The sequence below is a fragment of the Poecile atricapillus genome, chromosome 5 (assembly GCF_030490865.1).
Source record: "Poecile atricapillus isolate bPoeAtr1 chromosome 5, bPoeAtr1.hap1, whole genome shotgun sequence".
NCBI lineage: Eukaryota > Metazoa > Chordata > Aves > Passeriformes > Paridae > Poecile > Poecile atricapillus.
The window spans coordinates 31,542,240-31,568,237 of NC_081253.1; the positions used below are offsets into that span (position 1 = coordinate 31,542,240).

General features: G+C 38.6%; 2 protein-coding genes across 7 annotated transcripts in view; both read left to right on the forward strand.

The window, feature by feature from the left end:
• Positions 1-19,327, forward strand: part of TFPI (tissue factor pathway inhibitor) — a 35,771-nt gene extending 16,444 nt beyond the window's left edge. For 2 of the 5 annotated variants that reach the window (XM_058840065.1, XM_058840064.1), the window contains exons 3-9: positions 1,602-1,802; positions 7,736-7,774; positions 10,859-11,047; positions 12,176-12,388; positions 12,853-12,945; positions 18,490-18,672; positions 19,029-19,327. In XM_058840065.1, coding sequence (XP_058696048.1) covers positions 1,602-1,802; positions 7,736-7,774; positions 10,859-11,047; positions 12,176-12,388; positions 12,853-12,945; positions 18,490-18,672; positions 19,029-19,141 — 1,031 coding nt within the window. In that variant the 3' untranslated portion in view covers positions 19,142-19,327. Of the gene's footprint in view, positions 1-1,601; positions 1,803-7,735; positions 7,775-10,858; positions 11,048-12,175; positions 12,389-12,852; positions 12,946-13,602; positions 14,534-18,489; positions 18,711-19,028 lie in introns of those variants that run through there. The other 3 variants (XM_058840066.1, XM_058840067.1, XM_058840068.1) reach the window with 3 other exon arrangements.
• A 5,400-nt stretch (positions 19,328-24,727) lies between these two features.
• Positions 24,728-25,998, forward strand: part of CALCRL (calcitonin receptor like receptor) — a 63,505-nt gene continuing 62,234 nt past the window's right edge. The window contains exon 1 of one of the 2 annotated variants that reach the window (XM_058839845.1): positions 24,728-25,121. The gene's annotated coding sequence lies outside the window, so the exon portion shown is untranslated. The remainder of the gene's footprint in view (positions 25,122-25,998) is intronic. The other variant, XM_058839846.1, reaches the window with a different exon arrangement.

Below are 25,998 nucleotides of genomic sequence, written 5' to 3' on the forward strand. Positions count from 1 at the left end.
ATTTCAAATCTATATACCCAACTTCAAAATCTGAAAATGTGTTTTCACCAATATGGAGTAAGTCACAAACTATTTTGGGGACTGAATATTTAAATAGAATTTTGAAATTAGTCATCTTTATAGGTATTTATATATATTTTAACACCAAATGGTCCTTTTGGAAGATCTGATTATGTGCTACAATTGCTCTGTTGATAGTCATTGTGTAACAGAGGTTGTTAGTTTTTTCAAGGACTTAAATGCTATTCTCTAAAATATTTTAGTGCTGAAATTTTTTTCTTTTCTGTAGGTTTAATAGTTATAAGTGGCTCCAATGGAATAAAACTAGTAAACTTCCATGGACCACAGTACTTATGAAGATTTATCTCAGCTCTTTGAATTTAATTCAAAGGTTATATAATCAGGTGTATTTGAAATGCTAAAATTAGATATCCACAAAGCAGGTGGGTAGTAAGTACACAAGTTCACTTTTAACCATGTCATAAAGTCTGATTTTTGTGGATTCTTTAAATTAAAACAGGAAACTTAACCTAGTAATAGTAGAAATTTGTGATTATTACATGACCATGCAAACTCTTCTCTTCTTCCTTATTTTTTTTTTCTCTTTCCTGGACCACTGCAAAGAGATAGATATGTGCAGAACATATATGCATATACTAATTAGCTGTAGGAGAATGAATGAAAAGCTTTAGGTCTGTTCTTCTGGCTCCTATGGCAAGCACAAAAGCTCTGTAGAGCTTGCAAAACCCTCTAGGGTAAAATACTACCTTGGATAAGCAAAACAGAAAAATATAATAAACCATGTGTTTATAAGGGCACAGTATCAGGAACTGGATTGCTAGTCAGAATTTCCTTATAGACATTGACAGGGTGAAATGTTGCTAGTGTTCTTCACAATGCATATAACAATTTATACACAACATTGCCTGACCTAATACACATTGAAAGACAGAAATGACACAATTTGAAAGCATCCAGCTTTGTTTTGCCTTGACTCTCTAGTTGTATGCTGTTGAAAGCTGTAATGCAAGAAGGGTGAGATTGAAGGGAAAAGTCTGGTGCCTGTCAGTGGTCCGGGCATGGTTTGTGTCCCAGTGAAGTGTCATCTGACAGGAGAGGGATGCCCTCTGCAGGGCTCTGGCCATCCCACGCTGTTCCCTGGCAGATCCTTTCTGAGCCAAGTTCACTGGGAGCAGTGCATAGAAGAGAGCCCAAGGAAACTTTCTGTCCTGGTGGTCATCGTGTCTTTTGGAGCTACCAGGATTTCCTCAGTGTTTTTGTTACTCAACATTGCACCCCAGCTCGTGTGACTGAGCCACGCTCCAGAACAGTTTAGAGGTTTGTGAGGAGGAGTTGAAGTTTATACTATGAGCTGTTTCGGTGGAAAATTGAAACCACACATTTGAATTGATCGAATGGAATTTGTGTTCCAATGCAGATGATGTTTTTCTTTTTACATCTGTTTAGTGTGTTCAGAGCTTTGCAGACAGATGTTGTGCAGTGCCTCTCGAGCAGAACACACAAGCAATCTCATTTGGGAGTTACACTATGCAGTATGCAGCAAACTCACTCAGTTTTCCTACTTCTCCTCTGTATCACAGGTGCTGCTTTGCCACCGCTGAAGCTTGTGCACTCATTCTGTGCCATGAAAGCAGATGATGGTCCATGCAAAGCCATCCACATCCGCTATTTCTTCAATATTAAAAGCCGCAAGTGTGAAGTATTTGAATATGGTGGATGCCATGGCAATGAGAACAACTTCTTAACGCTGGAGGAATGCCAGGAGAAGTGTGTGGTAACAGGCCAGTACCCATTCTCTCACTCTCCTATCAATTCTTTATTTGCATCTCTTATTTCTCATTCACAAACCACTTGAATTTGGGAAATTAAAGGCCTCTTCATTTCCTATTAATACAGAAATATAATTCCTCTAATTATGTTCCCAAGTATTCCCAAGTAAGTTGTTGTCATTGAATTGTTTTACATGGTACAAGCAGGCATTCAGGATTTGTAAAGATAGGCAGGTTTTATAGTCAAGCTGTGGAAAAGAGACACCAATGCAAGGAATTTTATTTTCTAGCTACAGCCCTGTTTTGGATGAGTTCCTAAATGAAATTGATTTTGAGGGTGGGCTAAGCTTGTGGGTAGCAAAGATTTTTTTTATTACTTTCAGAGTGTCTAACCCAAGTTTTGATCTCAGGTTTGTCCTTCACTTGAGAAGCTGATAGAAGTTGTCCAAAATTTTGGCCATCTTCTCTGTTTCAGCATAATTACTACTACAGTAGCAGATAATTCTCATTAAAAATGTCAGTTATAGCCATTTGTCAGCTTTGCTTTATTGAAACCTCCTCAGTTAATCATTGGAAAGAGGAAAATGAGATCTAACATGATACACAGCACAATGTGCACCAAAGGCCTTGTGAATGCTGGCTTCGCTATTAAAATTCATCCTTGTAATTAATTAAGGTTTTCAGCATTGTACAAATTCCTCACACAACCAGATGAAAATTAGAAGATTCTTAAATCTGCCAGTGGAGCTAGAAATTTGGCAAGCTTGTATTTTTAGAGACTGGAGGAATTCAAGTCTTATTGATGGTTTCCTCCAGATACCTACTATGGATCTTTCTTTCACTGGTATTTGATGGAATGTGTCTGGCTGTGTAAACAGGAAATAGGAATATCTTGAAGGGGGAGAAGGCAATGGAAATGGCAAGAAAATTTCAGAACAAAGGGGTCCTTAAAGGTGTGTAATAACCTTCAGGTAGTATATAAACTGTGTGAGATTTTTTCCCCAAGTCTCTTTGTGCACTGGATGTTCATTTCTTAGACTCCAAGGTAAGATGGAAGGATTCATTCCCAACAGAAGGTACTTTTCACTCACATATGCCTTGCCCAGCAGCAGAATTTTCTGTGGTTACTGCGCTCAAGACAGTGATTCTGGGCAATTCTGCATTCTGCAGCAGGGAACAGTTAATAGGTTATTCTGCACAAGCAGCTGAAAATTGTCCCTCTGCTGTGCCCTGGTAGCACCTAGTGCTATGCAGACCTTGGCAGGTGTCATTTTGTTTGCCCTTTTTTCATAATTTATTGTGAATAAAAAAATTTTCCTTTTCTTGAATCTGGAAATCTGCTGAAGGTGCTGTAGGTTTTGAATTGTTTTGCAGGATACAAACTTGTATCTTTTAGAATTAGCATAGGTCACTTGCAAGCACAGTAAGTTCTTATAGGTTACAAAAAATATTTCCCAGAAATTTCAGATTAAGAAATTGATTTCAGAAGCTCCTATTTGGGTTTTCTGACCAAAGCAGACTCCATATATGACAAGGTAATTTATAGCATCAGGTTTTGTCTGACAACAAATGTAAATGTCTCCTACCCATTTTCCATCCCTTCTAGAATTCACATCTACATAGTGTTTAGATCAGGCTTTAAATCTGTCGCATTGTCTGTTTCTCAACACATCCGTATTTCCTGATCAAAATTACTCTGTATCATGTTGCTAGATTAATTTAGAAATCAAAGTAAGCATCTGTCTCCCACCCCAGTGTTAAAATAATGGCTGGAGCTGGTTACACATTACCCAAAGTAGTATTTCAAAGTGTTTGTTAATTTTAATGCCTCTAATTTCACAATCTGCAAATTTTAATAAGCCATTTCATATTCCTTGAAAGCATCCCTGGTCTCAATGCCTTTGGTTTTTCCGAAGAGGAGACTGCATGCATTTTATTTACTCACCACATACAAACTCAAGATATAATTTACTATTCAGATCTGTTTTTCTGATCTTCTGGTGCCACCATAATTTCAGTTAGGTTTTGCTTTTAAACAACTGCATGCTTATAAAGTTACCTCTATCAGGATGGAACAAAAAAACACTACAAAGGTTCACTAAAAACTTGTCAAAGTCAAAAAAGTTACTCCATTTTTAAAGTGGATTTTTAAATTTTCCAGTTCTTTTTACTCCAGGGATTAATTTGAAACTTACCTTTTGATGGTTTCTGGACAGATCTACTAATAAGCCTCAGAGACCAGAGGTGCTCTAGGGAAGAAGTGGCAAGAATCAGTCACAGCTTCACTCTGTTTTCAGGTGCAATACATGGGTAAACACCGTGGCAATGATATTAAAATAATTTCTTAATTATTAAAATGACATCCCATCAAGAAAGAGGCATATGGAAATCACAATTCTTTAGTTATTAAATAACATAATATAGCATTTCAAGTTAAAAAAAAAGAAAAAGAAGGACATGAAGAAGGTCATTTTGCCCTAAATGCAAGCGCACACAAAGTTCAGGAACCTCTCCTACTTGGATCTGAAACAGATCTTAAGCTAATTCTTCCTGAAGTGGCTGAAAAGGGAAAGAACCTTTATATTAATGAATTTCTTTGCATGTTGAAGTCTCAGATACTTCCAGAAGTGCAGATTACTGTTTTGGTGCTCATTTACTTGTATTTGGTATTTTAGCAATTGTGAAGGATAAAAGCTGTTTACAGCACTGTTCCTTCTCCAGACTATACTATTTGTGTCTTTGATTCATCATACCTGTGTTTAAAAAAAATAATACCAAAGTAAGATAGAATTCAAGTAAAAGGTTTTAAAATCTTCCTTACAGACTGTTTTATGGGAGAAGATCTCATTTCTGGGCAGAAAATCAAACAAAGAAAGAATTCATCATAGATGATTAATCTGTTTCTAGTTGTTACTCCACCAAGTTTAAACAGTACAGTCTTTGAAGATAAAAAATTGAAAGTTATTGTTTCCTTGAATAGCATTCAGTGTCAGGAAGACCTGGAATCAAGGATGTTAATTATCTCTTCCTTGTCTGACACACTAGTATTTGGTTTGGGGTTTCAGCAGGACCCACAGCATCTTTACCATGCTTGGAGTGGAGTTATATGCAAGATTGCACCTGCCAGTATCTCATCCAAAACTTGGCACTTCCTGTCACAGGAGATTTGGAGTGTTTATCCTCAATTTCAATTTAAAGGCTAAGACTGAGAGATAAAAGGGAAAAGGCTGGGTTGATAGATGCAGAATTTGGAATGAAGTGTCCAAAAGTCAGAATCAGGTGTCACGAGTGAAGCTTTATCACATTATTTATTCAATCTGATGTTGCTGTTTTCACAGAATCACAGAATAAGCTGAGTTGGAAGGGATCCAGAATTACTTTGATTTGGACACATGTTTTATCTGGAACAGGTCTTCTAGACCAAATCATGTACTGGCATATATTTGGCATAACTCTATAGTATAAAACTGAAATTTATTTAAAATGAGAACTGGCTTAGTGTCTACATCTTGGTGCTCAGCCCACAAACACTTTTCTGTGTATGAATAACAGTGATCCAAGACTCTCCAAGAGCTGGATCTGCTTGGAGGAAGAGGAGAAACAAAGGCTCACGATCTCTGTATTCTCTGAATGGGTAACAGCAGATAAAATGATTTGGTGTTACATACAGCGTGCTGCAGACCATCAGGCATAAAGCAAACTCTTAAATTAATCCCTTTTGCTAACATAATTCAGCAAAACCCCTGTATAATTCTGTGAATTTTTGTGAAATCTAACTCCATCTGTGCAGTCTTGTAGCATATAACTATATTCACCTTACTGACATTTCCAGTATATATTAGTGTGGGAGATCCCTATTTAGTGACTGCAGAAATGAATCTGAAGAGAGAGTACAAGTGACACAAAAGTGTTTAAAACTAAAGGAAAATCTGAAATAGTAAATTATCACTTTGAAGAACATGAAGAACAATACTGATAAAAATAAGCTCAAGGGCATCTATCTAAAATATGTAGAAATTCAGAAGAAATAATATGATTTGTCAAAGTTTTTAATTTTCAATATTCAGCACAAATACAAGAATAAATGAGCCAGAATGAGTGAATTTCCTAATCAGGATCACTTGTTATCAGTTTGGAATCAATACAGACAGAACTGATTGATGTCAGTATAACAGAGCTCAGAGAGCCCAGCTGCAGGTTGGATATTCTAAGGCTCTCTAAGACAAGGTTTCGATTCAAGGTGACTACTTCTGAATCAAGATTTCTAGTAATCAGCTGTATTTTTTGTTTCTTGTGCCCAACACTCACAACTACAGGGAATGAAAAAGTATTTTCTAACAGGAATTTGCCTGTAGGCTTCATTGTTTACTGGATATGAATATAATCACAAATGTTATCGCTAGCACAGAGACCTTAATTTTCAAGGCAGGAATATAAATTTTAGGCTGCTTAAGCTTGTTAGTATAGGAAAATACCTGCTGATAAATGGTTCTGGTCATGATGGCAATACTAATGTCTATTATTTAGAGTGGATCTACAAAGAAATGCACTTTGTTTACAAAAAGGAGATCAACTCAGATGTGGATTTGGCTTTTTGACTGAAACCAGAAGCAAAAACACTGTTGACATGGTAGTAAGATTAAAAGATTCTAGGCCTGTATAAATTCACAATAAAATTTTCCTTTTCTCTGCCAGAAGAGTAGAGATCATATGCCAAAATATGATGCTGATTTTGCCCTGAAGGGGACAGCTGAGTGAGATTAGTGAAACGGCCTGATGTGCGTGTTCATCTTTTAGGTCATGGGATTTAAATACCGAGGGCCAAGCCTCCTACTAATAGGAAAAACTGGAAATCTCTTCAAAGAAATGCTATGTCATTCTGAAGTGCATGCCATGTCTTTAATATTTTTTAAAGGGTAACAGCTGCATTGTCCCAGAGGTGGAAGGAAAAATGTGTCATGACAGAATTTCTACCCAATAGATCTGCTTTGATAATATAACATTGTCAGGTTTCCAGAGAAAACTAGGGTAGAATTATGATACAAAAGGGCAGTAAAGTACAAAACAAGAATTATGAAGCAATGCAAATAAGGTGACTAAGGCAGAGTCCAGAAGCTGCTGGCTACCTTTCTCTCAGCTGTTGAAATATTGTCAGCCTTTCTCAGACATTGGATGATCTGCTCTGCCCTTGGACTCTTTTACTTATTCCTTCAGTTTTATGATTAGACACTCTCCTACAAGGAGAAGGTTTGTTCCCAGTCTCTAAAAAGGAACTTGAATTAAGATATCCAGTTGCTTGAGCTGATACAATAAAACCCAGGCTCCTGCATTAAAAATGGCAATAACAACTTTGCTGCAGATCATGCACAGAGAGAACCATGCAGACAAAGTTTTCATCTACACCCCCCTGGGATACTTGGAGATACTTGACCAAAGGGGCCTTAATATCATTAACTGCATAAGGAAAGCTTCACTCAGGCCCTACATGGCAGAGCAAGGGAAATTGGAATGGGAGTAGGATGAGGGAAGTCTTACTGTGTTCCTCAGTCAGCTCCAGAGCCATGAACAGTATTAGTAGCTACTGCAGTCAGGTTATTAGTCTGCTAATTACTCCTCTTTGGAGGAGTAAGATTGCATGATACAGGACCCTGGATCCAGTATCAAGAGGAGTAATTTCCCTGTTCAATTCAATATCGGTGTACTTTGATTTCAGTACTTTCTATATTGTCAAGTTTCCAATATAGCAGGTTTTGCTATACAAAGGAAATGGTACTTCAGTTCTCCACTATGAGCTTTTGTGCTGCTTCCCAAATAAAGAGAGAAAGGAAAAGGAAGAGATGCTGTATTCTTATTTCTCAGTGCTTATTGTCACTGCTAAACACACTGGCATCACAGGTGAGACTAAACATACTTGTTCTTGTTAAATACTTTTATTTGTCTTGCAGAACTGTCTCAGAAGATGCCGTTAGCAAAAATTAAGAAAGGTAATTATGTTTACATCATAATCTAAGATTCTTCTACCACAATAAGGGATTTATTATCTTCTTTTGTTAGCTCAGGACAATACATAATTTATCTTCAACCAAAACAGCAATGTCAGATTAAAGCCAGTTCTTCGTCCAGATCTTCTGTCTTCATCAAAGTATTTGAGGACAGTTGTGGTCACTGAAGATGGCAGCTGCACTCTCTCCTCCACCAAATAAATACATCACGATTCTTCTCTCTTTCCTCAGTAAAAAGAGGGACTTGGCAGAGATTCAAGCATAGTATAATTAGCCATGACGGGGAACTCTTCCTATGTATTTTGAGAATAAACTAAATGCTTTGTACTAATACCTTTTTACTTTTAGAATAAAAGGGAAAATTTGCTCTGAAACAGAACATTTTAGGCATTGTCTGTGGAGGTTACTAGAGGGTAGGGCAGATGCCCTAATTGCAGATCAAACAAGGGAGCAAATTTCCCATTCCTGAAGGGACAGGTAAATTCCTGAAAACTCAGACTTCCAAAATACTTTAGCCGGTGCTAAATTATTGGGAGCCCCTTACTTAAACCCTGTAGGTCTGTTGAGAAAACTGATGTTCCCAAGGAGGATATTTCAGCTTGACACTCAGAGCAGAGCTTGTGAAGCCTTATTTCCCCTTTGCACACTGGGGACTCACCTGGATGGGGCCCACTGTGGGCAGCCAGAGCTCCTCAAACACAGACCTGAGTACACTTTTTCACAAGTCAGCTCCTCTTTTTCTGCTTCCTCTCCTTCATCCCTCCTTCCACTCAGGACTTCCTGAATGGGTGTGCATTTAGCAACTTGCAGAAATGCAAATACTTGCACATACATTTTGAAATAGATTATAATCAAATCACCTATCTTTACAGAATTGTATTTGGAATATTTTCATACCAGATGATGGTTTTCTTTTCCTGTTTCTGTTGTCTTTTCTATTCTTAATGTGTTTAAAAAATCGTGATTGTACTATGGAAGGTTGATTTTTCCACAGATGCTGCAGATTTTGACACTACTTCCTTTAAGAGCTGACCCTAGTTCCCTGCTTTTAATGACAAACCAGAACACATCCTGTAAAATTCGGCTCATGGCTATCATCAGCATTATTGCACATGTACTGATGTTTCCACTTACATAGTCTGGAATATCAAGTCCTTGGAGAAAGATGTGGCATTTAGAAGTATAGTACTGGTTTGTATGGTTAGGATTATGTTGCCTTCATGAAATCTCTCTTCAAAGGTGGCTATAAAAATTAGCTGTAAGCTCAACTAATTTGGACTTAATTTCATTTGCAAGAACCTACATGAACCATTTGAATATACGAATATTCTGAATGAAGGACATCTGTTTTTAAGAATCAGTCATAATCCTGTAGCCTACTTTGCACACCCTTATTTTTATCTGCCTTCCTTTTTTCAGTTAATATCTATCTAATAATCTCTTTGTGTTATTTCACAGTATTGTGCAATGTTTGATGAGAGAATTTTTTTGTGTAGCTCCTGTTGTCTGTGAGCTCCTATCAGATGGAGCAGATACTCCTGCTGGAGTCTTGCTGTTCCCTGTCTACACACCTCTGTTTTCAGCTGAAATCACAACTTGTGCCTTGCACATATTTCTCATATTTATTGCTCTGTGTATGATTAGCTTTCTAAATCTCTGCACATCAATGGGCGCTGCCTTTGTATAGGAAGAGAAGTGAAACACCTGAACTGTGGACTACACTTCCTGCCAGAGAATGAAATTTGTAATGAAGAATCACAATTAAGTTATTCAGGAATGCTAAAACCAGTTGATTTGGTTGCTTTATTCAAGAATATTTTAGTGAATTAATTTTGCATGTGATCTCTGAAAATTATTTTTTTGCTGTTCATGAAGTAAAAATTGAAATGCAATATATTGCAAATTAATTCTTAGAAAAACACTAGTTGTGAGCTATTTTAATATTTTATATAAATTCAACATGTGCATCACTTGCCTTTTATAATAATCTAGTTCTAGCAATGAATTTGAATATATACCTACCTAACACAGGTGTAGTAGGATTAACTTTGCAAGTTGATAATCTACTTCTATAATGTTAGGAACTTCACAGTAATTGTTCTATATCCATTTTTTTTCTAAATGACAGCCCATTGCACACCGTTTTATATTTTGTGAATTTTCACAGCTAAGCAAAGCCTTTATATGTTAAACCTGATAGGATTTTCTAATATGATGGTTAAACAGATTTTTCTCAACAAGTCAGCTCAGACAAAAATCATATTTGAAAATATCTATTAGCAAGAATCTTAGAATTCCTCCACATATATTTCATTATTGTTACTGTGATTTTAAGCATACTATTTTAAGAAAAAAACTGAATATGATGAGAACTTGACTTTTGGGGATTGTCATATGGCTATGTGTTTTTCTTCCCTGCCAGAGGATGTGATATCATGCTGTGATATTCAGTCAAATTATGCAATATTCATTTGTTAACTTTTCCTGGGTTGTTATTGTAGTTACTGATTGCAAACTCAGAACTGGGACTGAAATATTCTAGAACAGCTGCTCTGTCTCCCTGTTTCTAGTATCTTTTTAGAAGGATAAACTGCCCTAGACAAACTGCACTGATAGATTTTTTTCCGTTCTATTTTAAAACCCCTTCCTTTTTTCTTCTATTTGAACATTGTTTTGTGTATAATTCACATTAACACTGACAGAAACATAGATAATGAGCATGTGTACTTAGGTGCAAGTGATCCAGCTGAGGTTCAGGTCTTCTTTTAAATCAGAACAAAAACTAATTTTCAACTTAGAGTGTCAATGTTTTGGAACTTTAAAGGACTCATTAGTTGACATTTTTAAAGATGTGATTTAGTGGCTACTTGAACAGAGCAATAAATACCCCTGTAATATTGCAATGTTAAATATAGAACAAAAGCAGCACAGTGAAGCAGCAGTTATTTTATAGTTGGCATTTGGCCCAAAGTCACAGGTTTATTTTGTAAACTTCCCCCATTTCTGTTCTTGTCTAGAGGGATGCATTTTAGTTTTTTTTCTTCACCCACCCTGTTTATTATTTAGCATTGTTTCTAGGAAAGCCTGACTTCTGCTTCCACGCCCAAGAGCCGGGGGTCTGCCGAGGGTATTTTACCAGGTATTTCTACAACAAAGAGACAAAACTGTGTGAAGCTTTCAAGTATGGTGGGTGCCTAGGAAACCAGAACAACTTCAGGAGTTTGGAGGAGTGTCAGAACACCTGCCAAGACAACTGTAAGTTGATGTTTTTAATCACTCTTAGTTTTACTCTTGTATAAAAAATGGTGTGTTTTGAATTTATTTTGCATGGGAAAAAAGACAATTTAGAGGTGGCAATAATTTATATAATTTATATAATTAATTTATATAATTTATATAATTTATAGATATAATTTATATATGAAATTTACAATAATTATACATATTTTTAAATAAAAATACCAAAATGTGAAGTAATATTTAAAAAATTGGTAGGTATTATTTAAGGAATATTACAGGACTCCTATGTTTTTACTTTTGTCATGACAGCTAACCTAAAATCTGCCATTTGTTTGGCTGTACAATACCATGAAACACCAGTGTATGTTTTTAACCCATAGATCTGCATACACTCCTTTCAAACCAAGCCTTGTAATGACAAGAGGTGTCCATATAGGAATTCTTAACTCACTGTGTATTGCTAGCTTCCCACCAAAGATTCATGAAACACCTGTGTGTCCCTTGGGAATGATTTGGCTGTGCAGCTTAGGCCACAAAAGCCATTCAAACTGACCACAGACCAGTCATTTGCTTCCTTGTCCCCCTTGTTCCAATGAATTGTTCTGCATCAGGATACAGCAACCTTCAGAACTCCTCTCCCTTCACCAAGTGCTTCATTTTGCTCATAAGGCGAATACATTTTCCCATCGAGAGCCTCTCTAGACCTTTTTATCTTGCTTGTCTCTAGTGGGCCTTTTTCCAGCACTGTTTCATAAGCTGTCATTTTGGCAAGGGGAACTTGAGCTTATTCACACTTAAAGTAGAAAAGACCACTATGCTTCTTTTTAAAGACTTTTTTTAGACTATAAATATAGAGCCATGTGCATTTTCCCTACTTTTGCTGAAGCATTTTTTCCTGAGCTGTGATTCCACTCTTACCGTCTGGACTAAAAGCTGCAGAATATTCATTTTCATTACTTTAATCTAAAGTAACACCTTCATGTAAATTTGCATGAACACCCAAGTAAAAAGGGTTAGGGGCTGTTGCCATGGTCTAAATATACTGATATTTTTATTTTTGAGATATTGCATCATTGATACCAATTTTTGTTTGTTTTTTCTTAACAGTTTTCACTTCCTTTGTTTATTTTTTTTTTAATTTAGCAAATTTATTACCAACTGTTACAGCTGAAGAGCACCCCAACACTGTGAACAGCAGTTCCCCAGCTGAAGAGCATCCCAACACTGTGAACAGCAGTTCCCCAGCTGAAGAGCATCCCAACACTCTGAACAGCAGTTCCCCAGCTGAAGAGCATCCCAACACTCTGAACAGCAGTTCCCCAGCTGAAGATCCCAGCCAAGATCCTGGGATTTTTGGTAAGAATTTTCTTTTGTTGTTTATAGTCAATCCTTTGATGCCCTTTGGTTTGTCCACTGATTTTTTGCATTTATTGGAAGACCTGTATGTCACTGGAAATACCTGAGCACAGGGAAGTCATTAATTTTAAAAGTAGCTTCAGAGCCACTTTCTTGCCAGCAATACATACTTTGAAAAAGGCTTACAATTGCAAAGGTTAGAATGTCTACTAGTAATATAAAAATAACATCACCAAGCTGTGTATGATCTAAATTTTGCATCAGTAAAATTAAGGAAGAAAAAGGAGCCCATGGCAAAAGTTGTTTCAGCAGCCTGAGTTTCCTGCTCCTTCAGGCTTTAGAGACATTGCTTGGCAACTGGCATCAGGGCCAACAGGTACCAGTCACAGCTGAGGTTCAGAGCCTGGATGTGTCTACATAGCCCATCATTGACTGTTTCACAACAACTCTATTTTCTCTTTTAGGTAATTTGTTGCCAACTGCTCCAAATGAGAAGTCCAACACCCTGAACAGTAGTTCCCCAAAGGAGGAGCCCAACCAGTTCCCATATTTTTTTGGTAAGAATTAGCTTTTGCAGTTCTTAGCTCTCAGTCTTTTTATATGGATTGCACTTCCATTTCAACCCATGTTCTGACATACCTGAGATTAAAGAATGGGCTTTCATCTTCGCCAAAGGATTTGATAAGCAGAGAAAGTCAAAGCAAAGGAATGTGTCACAACTTACAGATCTTTTGTAAATATCAGGATGTCAAAGGCTGACCACCCTCTTTAAAAAGTGCACACTTCCTAAAGGCCTGATTAATACAAAGGGGAAAAGCAGTCATGCATAATTCTTTCAGTCAAAATTAATATTTCTGTGACGATCTAATGGGCAAGTTATTTAAATTCCTTTTACCCAATATAAAGAATGACATTTGGATTTTAGAATATATCATAGTATATTTAATACCATAATGTTTCTGTTTTCACTGTGACCATACTGAACTCAATTTTGGGTTGAGTATAATCACAATGAGTATGAATTAATTTAAAATGTTGCTCCAAGGTATTTTTGCACTATGTATTATAATGCAGAAGGGACTCTGGACCCTTACTGAGGAGGGATAGATTTTAACAATATCAGCAGCTGGACACTGTCCACTGTAGATGGCTGGTGCTTGCTCACACTGTACAGGGTGATTGAATTTGAGGTATGTCATTTTTATGATCCACAGTTGTGCAAGAGGAAGCAACAAACAGTTGGAAAGAGCCTGAGCATTCTCACCAAGTATTTATGTCGGTTTTTTGCATTTGCACTTGCTTGTACTTTTGAGGACTGAGTGACAATGTAGAGAGTCACTAAGGTTTTTGCATTTTACATATTCTGTAAGATAACAGGTGTGTAGGTGGCATTCCTGTGCTCTTTGCTTAGAATGGAGTGTCTAATAAAGCATGAATATGTGTTGTACTCTATTTTTGCCTGAACTGTAATCCACATGCACTGCTGCTTTGATGGAGGTTTCTATACTGTTGTGTTGTTTGTTTACCACAGGCAAAGCATCAATGCACTCTGTATTTAAATGAATGAATATAAAACAGTAAAGCTTTTGGCAACCTATTTTACTGAAAACCATTTGAACTGCATCAGGTCTGGTTGTAAGTCTATGGGCATTAAGGGCATGCACATTCCCTGAAGGTTTTTAGTCATAGTATGAATGCCTGAATCCTCCAAACAGCTAAAATATACCAGGAAAGGAGCATGATTCAGTGTTTTCTCAGAGGGAATGGAAGGGCTTTTAATTGTGTCAGCAATAGGGGAATTTTCCTGCACAGCAGGAACTTTGAGAGTGACTTTGAGAGTGAGAGGTGAGGGTAAGAGAAAGAGAACTGAAGGTTGATGGAACAAGGAGTCAGTGTAGCAGAATGGGTTGGGTGAGAAGCACAGCCACGGAAGGACCAGTGAATTTCAGTGAAAAGTCTGAAGACCCAGCAGGTTCTTCTTTATTGTATGATCTTTGTCTTGCACTCGTCTGTCTTGTGCAGCCTCCTTCTCCTATTCTGTTTATCTGCTTGTACCCTTCAGGCTGCTGGAATAGGCAATCGTGTTTTGTGCAATCCCACTAGAAAAGAAGGCAAGAGTATGGCCAAAGGTGACAGCTGATTTCTCCACAGGGACATGGAGAACATTCTCTCCATTGCTGCTGTTTCCAGAGGTACAGCTATAAAGTGAAGCTCCAAGGTAGAGACATGTCACTCAAATGTGCAGGGTAACTGTCTGATGCCTTCTGTGAGGGACAAGAATTTGACTTTCACATATGAAGTGAGGGTCAGAGTGAACTGTTTGGGAAGAGTGGCTGACGTCTGTCTCCTCAAGCACAGACAAAGTGGCTGATCTGCCATTTTAATATCTATTTTGTATGTATATTGGCCTGGCTATGTATCTTTTTCAAAGACTATTTAAAAAATTAAATATAATTCAGTTAATTTACATTAAAACATTAAAAAAAAAAAATTACAAGGAGTTATCTCTTATAGAATACCTCACCTCACAATTGACATGCTATTTCATCTTGATTTTAAGAAAAAAATGGGTTGTTGGTATGTGTAACTCTGTAACAATATCAGGTTTTTAGATTTACAACATAGTTCTTGATCTTCAGAAGATTAAACTGTTCTATGACCAAATAAAGCAAACCATGGATACAGATATGAAGTTTCTAGCACTCTCAGCAAAGAATTTTCTGCGGAGATTGAAGATTGTTCTGTTCTCACTCTTGTGAAACATTATAATAACCTTTATTCTGTGCAAACTAAGAAAAACTGAGGCTAAAAATCAAAGCTTTCATTTTATGTGATCTGTGGTAGAAAATTGCAAGCGCTATACCTACATTTGATTTGTGAGATTTAAGTGGGAGACAGGATCAAAAGTCAATTTTCAGCTCAGCGAATTTGGAATAGCATTCTAATGCAGGCCCTGCCAGTACAGAGTCAGGGTCATCTTTTACTGATATAAATTGGCACAGTTGTATTTGCTTTAATAGATCTGCACCAATTTATACCTGTGGAGGAGTACTGTCAAGTGTAGAAGATTTATTATTTTTGTAATAGCCCGTCCACTTGAAGATTCTTTTATTTTCACTTTGCTGCAACCAGAAATGAGGAGCTGAAGTCTACATGTATCAAAACTCTGGCAATAAACCTGAAGCTTCATGAGTGTCACACGCTCCGGTCTAGTGAGAAATAGTGCTCGCTGCATTCCCTTTCCTCCCAAGTAAATTTCAAACTTCTTTTGTAGTGTGATTTTGTAGTCCACTGTCACACAAGCCCTGCAAAGCCTGAGGGATAAGGATTATTGCTGCAGTGCAGAGGGGGTTATTTCTGATAAATTTGAGTCTGTGTTTATATGTGCATTTTTCAGAGATTCTGAAGTTATGATCGTGTCATCTGTTTATACCTCAGGGTGGATGGGATTCAAGAAAGGGCTGTATCATAGGAATATCAATCTTAAACCATACAATGTGTACCTCTTCTTTTTTGGCCTGTGGGACTTTTGCTTCTTTCATTTTCTTTTTTTCTTCATAGAAAATGCAAGAGAGAAAACTTTTCAACAACCCTCAGGAAAATGGGTTTGTGAAATGGAAACATTTGGGAGAGAAACTCAAGAATAGGCATAATAGCTCAACTTTCTGTTCCATCACATCCATCAATGCAGCACTAGGAACTGGAGCTGAACAGAGACAACTCAGCTGCTGTAATGTTTTTGTGACATTGTTTATACACTGCCTCACAGGCTTTCAGATTATCCTGCCAATAGACACACTGGGCATGACACAGGGAATATTTTATGCTTACCTGAAGTCAAGTCCTTTAGTGATCAGTAAATTCAAATAAATTTGCAATTTTTATTATCTTCAGCAGAGAGGAAATTATAATAAGTCATTTAGTTTATATTTTAAAATTCTGTTTTGTTGGAAAAAAATGGCTGTAGGAGGCAAAATTAAGAGTTTTCTTCATGGGCTGGTTGCTTCTGTGAGTGAAGAACAGGCAGATATTTTGAAGATAAACAAGGAACAGTATTTGGTCTTTGGGGCATTTATCTAACAATAATATAGGCAAGGAATAACATAATATTTGGGAAGAATACAGGAGGTATTCTGAATAGCACCTGGGATTTTGAATAGCACCTCAGAACGATGGAACCAGCGATTTACCTCATCACTGGTTCTGTGGTTCCCCCAAATCTTGCAGTCATTATGAGAACTCCTTCATGAGGAGACTGTGGACTCACTGGAGAATTCTACATGACAGATAAGTAATTTGCATTACAAAGTGTATTTTTGAATTCTCTGATATAGTTAACAAACCTGTTGCTGTTTGGCACTTTCCTCACTGGCAAGCCTTTCTGCTCTGTTCTTTGTAGGTTCAGAAATTAGCAGGTTAAAATAGGCAAGCTATGCTGAATATATGCTTTGAAAATTAACATCCTCTCCAGCCAGAGAGAGATGAAATTAGTTCCAGGCTCAAGAGTTCTCAGAGCAGTACCAAAAGCATTGCCTTAGTTAATTTAACTACCATCCTCACTATAAAAAAAACAGTAGGTTTAATATAGATTTTATCACATTGTGGACTTCTACTCTTAACCCAGAGTGAGACTTAGTCTTGTGATAATGCCACAATTATGAAAAGAAGTTAAGAGATTCTCCTTTTATAGCTTGAAACTAACTTAGTCTATCTCAAAAAAGCAACTCATTACTCAGTTTTTGAATTTCAGGATTATTTTTTTTAATACTCTGGCGTTGCTAACACACCATTCTATTTCTTTCCCAGCAATTTTTCATACTTTTTCACCACACCAGTTCAGCTATATTACATTTCAGATTAACCTTTTTTTTTAGCAGCTGTACAATGTGTAAGACACCTAAGATGTAGCACATGCTTTTTGGGTATTTTGTCAGCCTCCTGAATTGCCCAGGTTAATGCATAACTTCTTGCTTTCAGCAACTCATCTGCTTCCCACTTTTGTGACCACAGGATGTCTTCAGCTTTGCTGTAACCCAAATGATTTCCTCAAATTTTTACTTTGTTTTTCCACTGAATCCCTCTGGGTGGCTTTGTATTTCAAGAGTTCCATCTGACTGGCTTCACATTTGCATTTATGCATTAATTTCTTGCATTTATGCACCCAGCTACCTCAGTTCTGCTGCTTCCTGAGGAAAAATGGTGCTCTTTTGGGTCCCACATAACTGATGATATAATGACTCCCATTCAACTTCTTGTAGCCTGTGCAGCAATTTTATCAGTTCTCATTTTGTATATTAGTCGCTCTGGGGTGATAGATGATGGAGTTCTTCCAGGTTTGGGAATTCTAGAATGGATTTGCTTCTTGAACTTGTTCCAGTGCCCAGGTCCTTTGGCTACCACAAGTTCATCCTCCAGTGTTTCATTTCTCACTTGCAGCGACCCTGAAAGAAGAAACCACCAGCCTCTGCTTGGAATGGTAAAATCCTGCCAGCAGCACTAACACACCAGCATCTCCATTAATTTGTGCACTTATTCTTCACATGCAGTACTTTTTTATTCTGCAAGTTACAAGCTATTGTTTTATAACTGCTCAATGGTTGCTTACCAACCCTGTCACTTAGGTCAAGTTTTCTGTAGTCATTTAGCAAACTCAGCACTGAGGTATTAAATCTTACATTGGAAATGCAGGGTGCCTTTACCTTCCCCTTGATTTCTTATTATTAATTATTAGAAATATTTGCCATCTTTTTAAGGCTGTCCATGTTTAATTTATTTCACCTTACTTTCTACAAATGCTTCACTTGAAACTCCTCAAAATTAATTTGTGTGCTCTCTCCTGTGGCAGAAGTGGCAATTTTATCACAAACAACACAGGTAAAGGTATAGCTTTCAGGTAAGCTTTTGCTGGCAGTCCAAAAACAGAATGACATTTTACTGTGGTATTTTTAATTTTTTTTGTAATCATAAAAAGATGCTTATGTCAAATATCTTGGATTTTCAGGAGAGCGGAATTAAATTTGCCAGCAGAAATTCCAAATAATATTGACATGAAACTGAAATGCTGCAGTGTTGTCTCACTTTGTTTTTCTTGGTACTTCCAGAACCACCTCCTATCCCTTCTTTGTGCATGACCCCTATGGACAGAGGACTTTGCAGGGCCAAAGAGTTAAGATTTTTCTACAACTACTCCACTGGAAGGTGTCGCCCATTTAGCTACAGCGGTTGTGGTGGGAATGAGAATAATTTCATCTCCAGAAAGTCGTGTTTGAGGATCTGCAAGAAAGGTATGGGAAGTGATACTGCCCCCAGCTATCATTAAGAGGTAAATATTGTGTGGGTCAAAACATTCTCTTGCCACTTCTGGTAGTAAGAATTGGCCTGATCAAATGTAATAGTTGAGAGTCTCAGAAAAGTGAAAATGGAAATCAGGAGAGATACAGAGCTAGAGAGAGAAGGAGGGACAGTAAGTGCAGTGTAAAAGAACAGCAATAAGAAAACTTGGCATTGGTCAGGCAGATGAAGACTTTAGGTAAGACAATGTTTTTTTTCTGTTTTTTAAGATTTATTGAAACAAGCTTTTTCTCTTATGTCTGATAATCTTGGATGTCTTCTAATCTTCCTTTGTTAATTTTACCTTTAGGATTCAATAAGAAAAAAGGTGAAAGAAAATTAATAAAAATCAAGAAAAAAAGAAAGAAACAGCCAGTAAAGGCTCTGGGCATGGAAATCGTCCATGAAAGAATGCAACTTTGACTTTTATGGAAATGTGAAGTAAACTACTCTTCACCTGTGAATGAAAACCTTAAGTGTACACCATTGAAATATATTTACTGTACTGATTATTTTGATTATATGTTACTAAGCTGCTTATATTTTTTATTATGTATTCCTCAATCATGTTAATAAACATTACCTTTTACTTTGCTAAAGACTTTTAAATTGCAGTTTGGTTCTATATAATTGTCAGAGCTGCAGTAGGACAACAAATGGTGTGAGTGAATGGTTAAAATGCAGAGAAGATTCAAATTGAATTTCTCACCTCATTATTCTTTTTGAATTCTATTTTTGTACTAAAGAAAGCATAATACTTGTGAAAGAATAATCAGTAGTCAAGCATGATTGAAACAATCAACGATTAAAAGATATATTTTGCTATAAAAAGAAAATAGACACTGGATTTGTTTTAATCAGATTTATTTTAGATTATGCAGGCCTAGACTTAACTCCATTGAAGTATAATTACATATTATTACAGTACTGTAAAATTAATATGAGATCAGAATTAATCCACCAAAATCCATAAAGTGAGTGTTAAAGCTGTAAAGGTGTGAAGCAGTGTTGCAAAATTTTGAAAAGATTTAAAAATATATGTGTTGGGACCATTGACTTTTATCCTTGTTACTGATCTAGACTCATGGCTAAGCTTTACTGCTGAAAATGAAAAAAAATATGTCTTATAAATACTAGAGTGAGGGGATAAGTAGAATCAGATTTTTATAATGAAATTTTATCCAAATCTCTTTTCTGGTCCTTTCATGGCTCTTTCAGTCTAGGATGTCTTAAGTCTGATTTGAAAGATTCTCAAGGAACCGGAGTGTACATCAGAGAGCACTTTTGTAGAGCCTTGTCATGTAAAATGTACGAGCACCACAGACTACCACTGCAATAACCACGTAAATCAAATATGTGTGGTTCTGCCAGGAAACCTATAAACTCCACAGGCTGTATGCACAGAATTAATCTGGTGCATTTTGTCTCCTTGTTTCAGTTTCAGTTTGATACCTTCCTGTTCTGGTTTATCACTTAGCCCTTTCTCTCCAGGTTTTCCTGTACTTCATGCACCAGGAGTCAGGTCTGTAGGTGTGGGTTGCACTGCCCAGGAGCAGAGCAGCAGGGTAAACACTTGGACAAGCTGGAATCTGAAATTGCAGATAAGTGGAGAAGCTATGGTTTAAACTGCTCCCAAACCTTTCTCCTTGTCCCATGGCACCTGCCTGAGCACAGCACTTTGTGTGGCCTCACCAGGGCAAGTGGCTTTAGGCACACTTGGGGTGGGAAGGTCAGGATTTGCTCTTATGCCATGGTTGCCTTGCTTCTACACTGACACTGCTTCTGTCTGCCTGGCTAGGGCTGCAGGTGAGGGCATAAAAGTCTGCACCTCCCCTTCTCTGCATTTTATGGTCCAGACAGTAAAAATACCTGATCTTCCATTCTCAGTCAGAAAAATTTCCCATTGGCTGCCAGTATTAAAACTTAACATAATTTCTAGATTGCAAGACGTACCTCAAAGGGAGACCAATCTGAAAGTGACTGCATTCATCTAGGGCTTTTATAGGAAAGACAATGAAACTCATTAAGCTGTCCCACCAAGAACATTGAAAAGGATTTGTAAGCTTTGTAAGATTGATTAGATTACAAACTAGAATGATAAACTTTCTAATACGGAATGTTTTGAAATGAGACAACAGATATATAAGGATAGGAAATAAAAGATGAATTTATATGCAGATTGTCTTGTGATTCCTGTGCCACTTCATGACTGTCTCTCCTTCAGTGACTCTCCAGCAACTTGTCCATGGCTGCCTGGATTTAACACCTACAAAACCCACATGGGAAAAAAAATCTAGGAAAAAAATCATCCTTTCTGTCCCAGCAGAGCCCTGGATGTGTGGCTGCTCTCCATTCTTAACAAGATTCCTTCCCATTGAGCTCTACTGCAAACTAACAGGGTCTCCTCACTGAGAAGGATCAGTTGCTCCCAGGAGTGTGCAGACTCCTCCAGGACTGCTGTAGCTAGGATAGGACTGACAGGTACTCTCCCATCCCCTCCTACCCCACTTACAATGTACTGCAGAAACTTCTTGTGCTGCTGTAGTACATTTTGTAATGGCAGTAATTAAGTGATCCACTAAGGGCTCTCTTATGCCACTGCTGAGACAGAAGAGAGTTTGTACAGCTAGCATCTCAAGAATAAACTAAAAAACATTTCATCTGTGATTCATCTGTCAGGCTTGCTACTTAGTGCATTGAGAATCGAGACTGCAATGTAACAGACTGTAAAAATCTAATTATAATCAAAATTTGATCTGAAAGTGCAGGCTGCTCTCAGCTGTGTGTGCACTCAGTTTGGCCACCACACCAGCTATCCAGCTGTTTTTGTTTTTGTTTAGCTCTACAGTACACAGTTATATTTTTTACCATAAAAAGTCCACACTGCAATGTGATATGATCTTCAACATAACAAGAAGTTTCTTTCATGCCCTTCTGCTTCATTCACTTCTTATGCCTCTTGTACCTCCCACAGCTGCAGAACAATCAAATCCAAGAATAAGAAAAAGGATCTATGCATTTCCCAAAGACAACTAAAGGATGAACGTAGCAGGGGGATAATTGAGGCACATCACAGGAAAACATATGGATCAGGTGCCAGAATAGTGAAGCAGTCAGAACATGAAGCTGTGCTAAGGGGTTACAGTGACTGTACGGTTCCACTTGACTAGAGTCCATTCATCCAGTCCTTTCATTCCACAATTTGCTCCAGTTGCTTTGGAGGGGGAATGCAGGGTGCTGTGAAATTTCTCCCATGCTGTATGATAACAGCCAATTTATCTAAAACTGGTAAAGCTGAAGCAATTTTACAGAGGTTTGATGGGTTTCTGTATATCATCTGACCTGCAATAACTTGGTATGTGCCCTTAATCCACGCAAATGATGAAACAAAATGGTTCTGAGAAATAATTTGGTGTTCTTTTGTTCATTCTTTTTTTCCTCACATTTTTACTGGTATGCCCTCATTTTTTTCCTTTTTATTTTCTGCCCCCTGCTTCAGTTTTATTTCCAGCTCACTTGAGCCAGCATTTCTCCCTAGATCTCCAATCTATTTACTCTCTCAAAGCTGATCGTTTTGTATTTACCTTTTGAGCAAGTCTCAATATTTCTACCTTCTCAGACTTACTGAAGAGGACGAAAGGGATACGTTTCCTAAGCGGTTGTTTTCAGTGGTGTCTCCAAAGACAGATCGAGGTTCAGGTAAAGCAGGGTTTTACTGGCTAGGTGGTGTTCCACAGGGTAATTAATCTCTGAATTAATTAAGGGGGTAAATGCCTGTGCGCAGCTTCCTGCGTTTATGCCCCGTGCGGCCGCCAGAGGGCGCCAGCGGCGCGGCGCGCGCCGGGCGGCTCGCTCCGCTGGAAAAAGCGGAATTCACTCAATTTTCCCTTTTTCTTCTCGCTTTTAAATCTTCTTTGGTCCCAGAACAGGTAGGTTTGCACATTTAGGTCCCCTTGAACTGCTCCCTCCTTCGCTGTCTGCAGCCAGGGCAGCCTGGGTGTGATTTATGCTCCTCGCAGCCGGGGGATGGGAGATGCGGCAGGGCTGGGGGGCCACCGCCCTCAGAGGCCCGAACTGCGCCAGCTGAGGGGTCCCGGCTCTCTGTGGGGTAGAATTAAGCGAGTTCTAATATTACAGAAATCAGTAGAATATAAAACTTAGTAAAAATAAACACCAAAAACCCCCCAGAGCAACCAAGCAAATAAAAAAAAAAATCCCACAAACAAAAAAGCCCCCACAAAACTCCATTGACTTTGACAGGCCAAATCAAACGTGGTCTGTGTAATACATGCCTCTAGGTAATTCAGATGCCTGTCTTGGAGATGTGTGCTTGGCTGGAACACATGGATAATTCTCAATTCTCTAAGTTACAGTGTGTAATGTACCCTGTTGCAATTTACAACCTAGACCTAATTGGTTTAAAGCAACGCTACCAGGCTCACACCTGACAAAATTCCTACACCTGTGATGACACCATTTATTTTAGAGAAGTTAATTTCCATCACTGCTCAGAATCAGAGCTAATCCCCACCATATATCTGTTTACCTAGAGGTTTAGGGTCCTGCTCCTTAGTTCTTCACTGATTATAAAACTCAAACATTCTCCTGTTGATATGAAATCCTAGAAGCACCAGCTCTCACACGTGCCAAATGAGTATCCAAGCCTGCTTTTTTGGTAACCCTGGAGTGGGATTTCAATACAAATTGTATTGTTTAGGGGCCATTTGGATTTAAAGTATTCCTGGCCCTCTTTCCCCTCTTCCCATTTTTCCTGACCCTGGATTGGGGCTGGGTTTTGTTTGAAGTTTTATGGGGGGTTTCCCCCTTAGCTTTGTGTTTCTTGCTGTTTTCCTTCTTGAGGAAAATGTTTTCAATGCCCAGATGAATTCCTTCATCCAGTTCACAGTGTGTTCCACAAATGATTCTGCTGGCAAAAGAAAAGTGGGTAAGTGACAGGTAGCGAGAAACAAGCAGAATATCTTATGTTGTTTTATGAGCAAATTCAGTGGTATAATTTTCATTGATCCTTATGACAATGTGATTTTTGGGAGGTTCTCCCAAAAAGGTACTCCCTAAGGAGTACTGGTGTTACAGGTGTTCATATCATTTGAGTTTGATGCTCCATGAACTCCCCATTTGTTCAGCATAGTATTGAACTGTGCATACAGTAACTGGTTATTGATTTAGAGGGCACAGATTCTTTCCATAGTACAGGGAATTATTGTTTTTTTTTTTTTTTTAAAGTGACAAATGGTTTAAATGAAACATTTTTAGTTTCTGCTACCGTATTCTTTGAAGCTAGTAGAAAGACTGCTGTTAATTTTGGGTTTTTGTCATGGCAGTTTTCAAACCATTCATACTTGTGCTTTCAGATCACCAGTATTTAGAAAAATATAGCATAGAGATCAGCAATAATAATGTTCCTGTTGTTGTTTCTTCTACCCTTGATACTTTAAAGACTTATTTCTTTAAATACTTTTTTTTCTTGGGTACAAAACGAAGTGGCAGTGTAAATTATATGTCCGCTTGAAATTGAAAATTTGATTCTGACCTTTGCGGCTGCTTTACATCTGAGGAATAAAGATATTTCTGTGTCGAGCTTTTCAGCCCTTACGGTATGGGATGTCATGCAGCCCCTGCAGTGGCTGGCAGGAGCGGGTCAGGTCACTCATACCGAGGAGGAATGCAGCTCTTGTGTGCTCTTTGTCTCTGAATAAAGGTCCCAATTAATCTGTTTCTATGGGTCTAGTTGGAGGAGGAGGACGAATCGCGCTGGCTCGATATGTGAAAGGACAGGTCCCGTGGTCCCTCCTCACCAGCAGAGCAGTATTTTGCGAGTGGTTTCAGAGCTCCGGCTGTGAGTCTGGGCGGGCGAGCGGAGCCGCCCTGGGGCCAGGTGCGGGCAGAGGCTGCGCCGGCCGGGAGCAGATGGCAGCGCCGGGGCTCGGCCGGCTCCCCGCTCCAATGCCACGGGAGCCCGGCTTCCCCGGGACATGCCATTCGGGAGAGAAGAGTAACTTAACGCCGGCCGCAGGCGGGGTCGGGTGATGTAACAGGAAGCTCTGATGTTTCGCTGCTGCCGCCGCTCCGCGCTGCCATCGGACACGCTCCCGGCGCTCCCGCAGCAGCGCTGCTCCGCCGGGAGAGCCGCCAGCCTCTGGATTACACCCAGTGGGGCACCGCGCTCTGGGCTGCCCGCGGGCAGAGACAGCTCCCCACAGCTTCACCTGACGGCGTTCTCCGGAGAACTCGGCGCGGTGAGTGCCGCTGCGGGCGGTCTGTCTGTCTCATTGTTTCACCCACGAGCAGCGGTCCTGTGCCATCGGGACACGGCGATAGTTCCGCGTGTGTGAGCGCCCTGGCATTAACCTCGGCGTGGGGTACGGGATCCGCGCCCACACAGGTACCGGGAAACCTTCGTGTATTTATGGTGAGCGAGCTGCTGAGCTGATTTCATAACTGGTGTTGTTATCGTTTATGCTTGGTACGATAAATTAATAGAAAAGGAGATAAAATGCCCAAATCAGCGCTTTAAGGATTCTGCCTGAAACCTCTAATATTAACTAACCGAATTGCATCTGGAGAGAATTAGAGGCTCATTGGCTTGAAAAGGGTCCTTAAGACTAATTGAGTACAACTGCGGCTCTTTCAATAGAGGCTGAATTAGGTGATAAAGCGGTGCAGGTTTGCTTACTGAGTATTTCTCTAAACTTATTGTACCAGAAAGAGGTCATACTTGAGTTGTTTCATAATTAGGTTTTGTGTTGTAATTACAAAACTTAAAAGGTAAAGCTGCTGTTTTGTTTGTGCTTTCTGTCTGCTTGAGGAAAATTGGTTTGGTTTGAAGCCTGTAGGCGTGCCGGCGTGTTTCTGTTTGAGGTTTGTAACCGCAAACACCGAGCTGATTTATGGACAGCTAATTACCCACTTTTCCTTTCCTCGAGAAACTGTTGAACTGTGGCAAGTGTGTGATTCCGTGCCTTCAAGTACCAGCTGATAGGCAGTTCAAAGTCTTGCTGCTCCTTAAGCATTCCAAAACAGATGTGATACCCTCTGGTTTTACAAATGCGGTTGGAGTGCTGAGATTGGTAATTCTAGTAATTTGCTCGTGTGTGTAACATAGAACTAGGAAAATAAAGCTTGTTAGGCTATAAATCATACTTAGATTTGATCTACAATGAAGCTTTTAGCTATCCATGCAGTTTATAAGTTTATTTTTTAATGAAATAATTATAAAAGTAACTGAGGTTTTTTTCTCTTTGTCTTAATAAACTTATGCC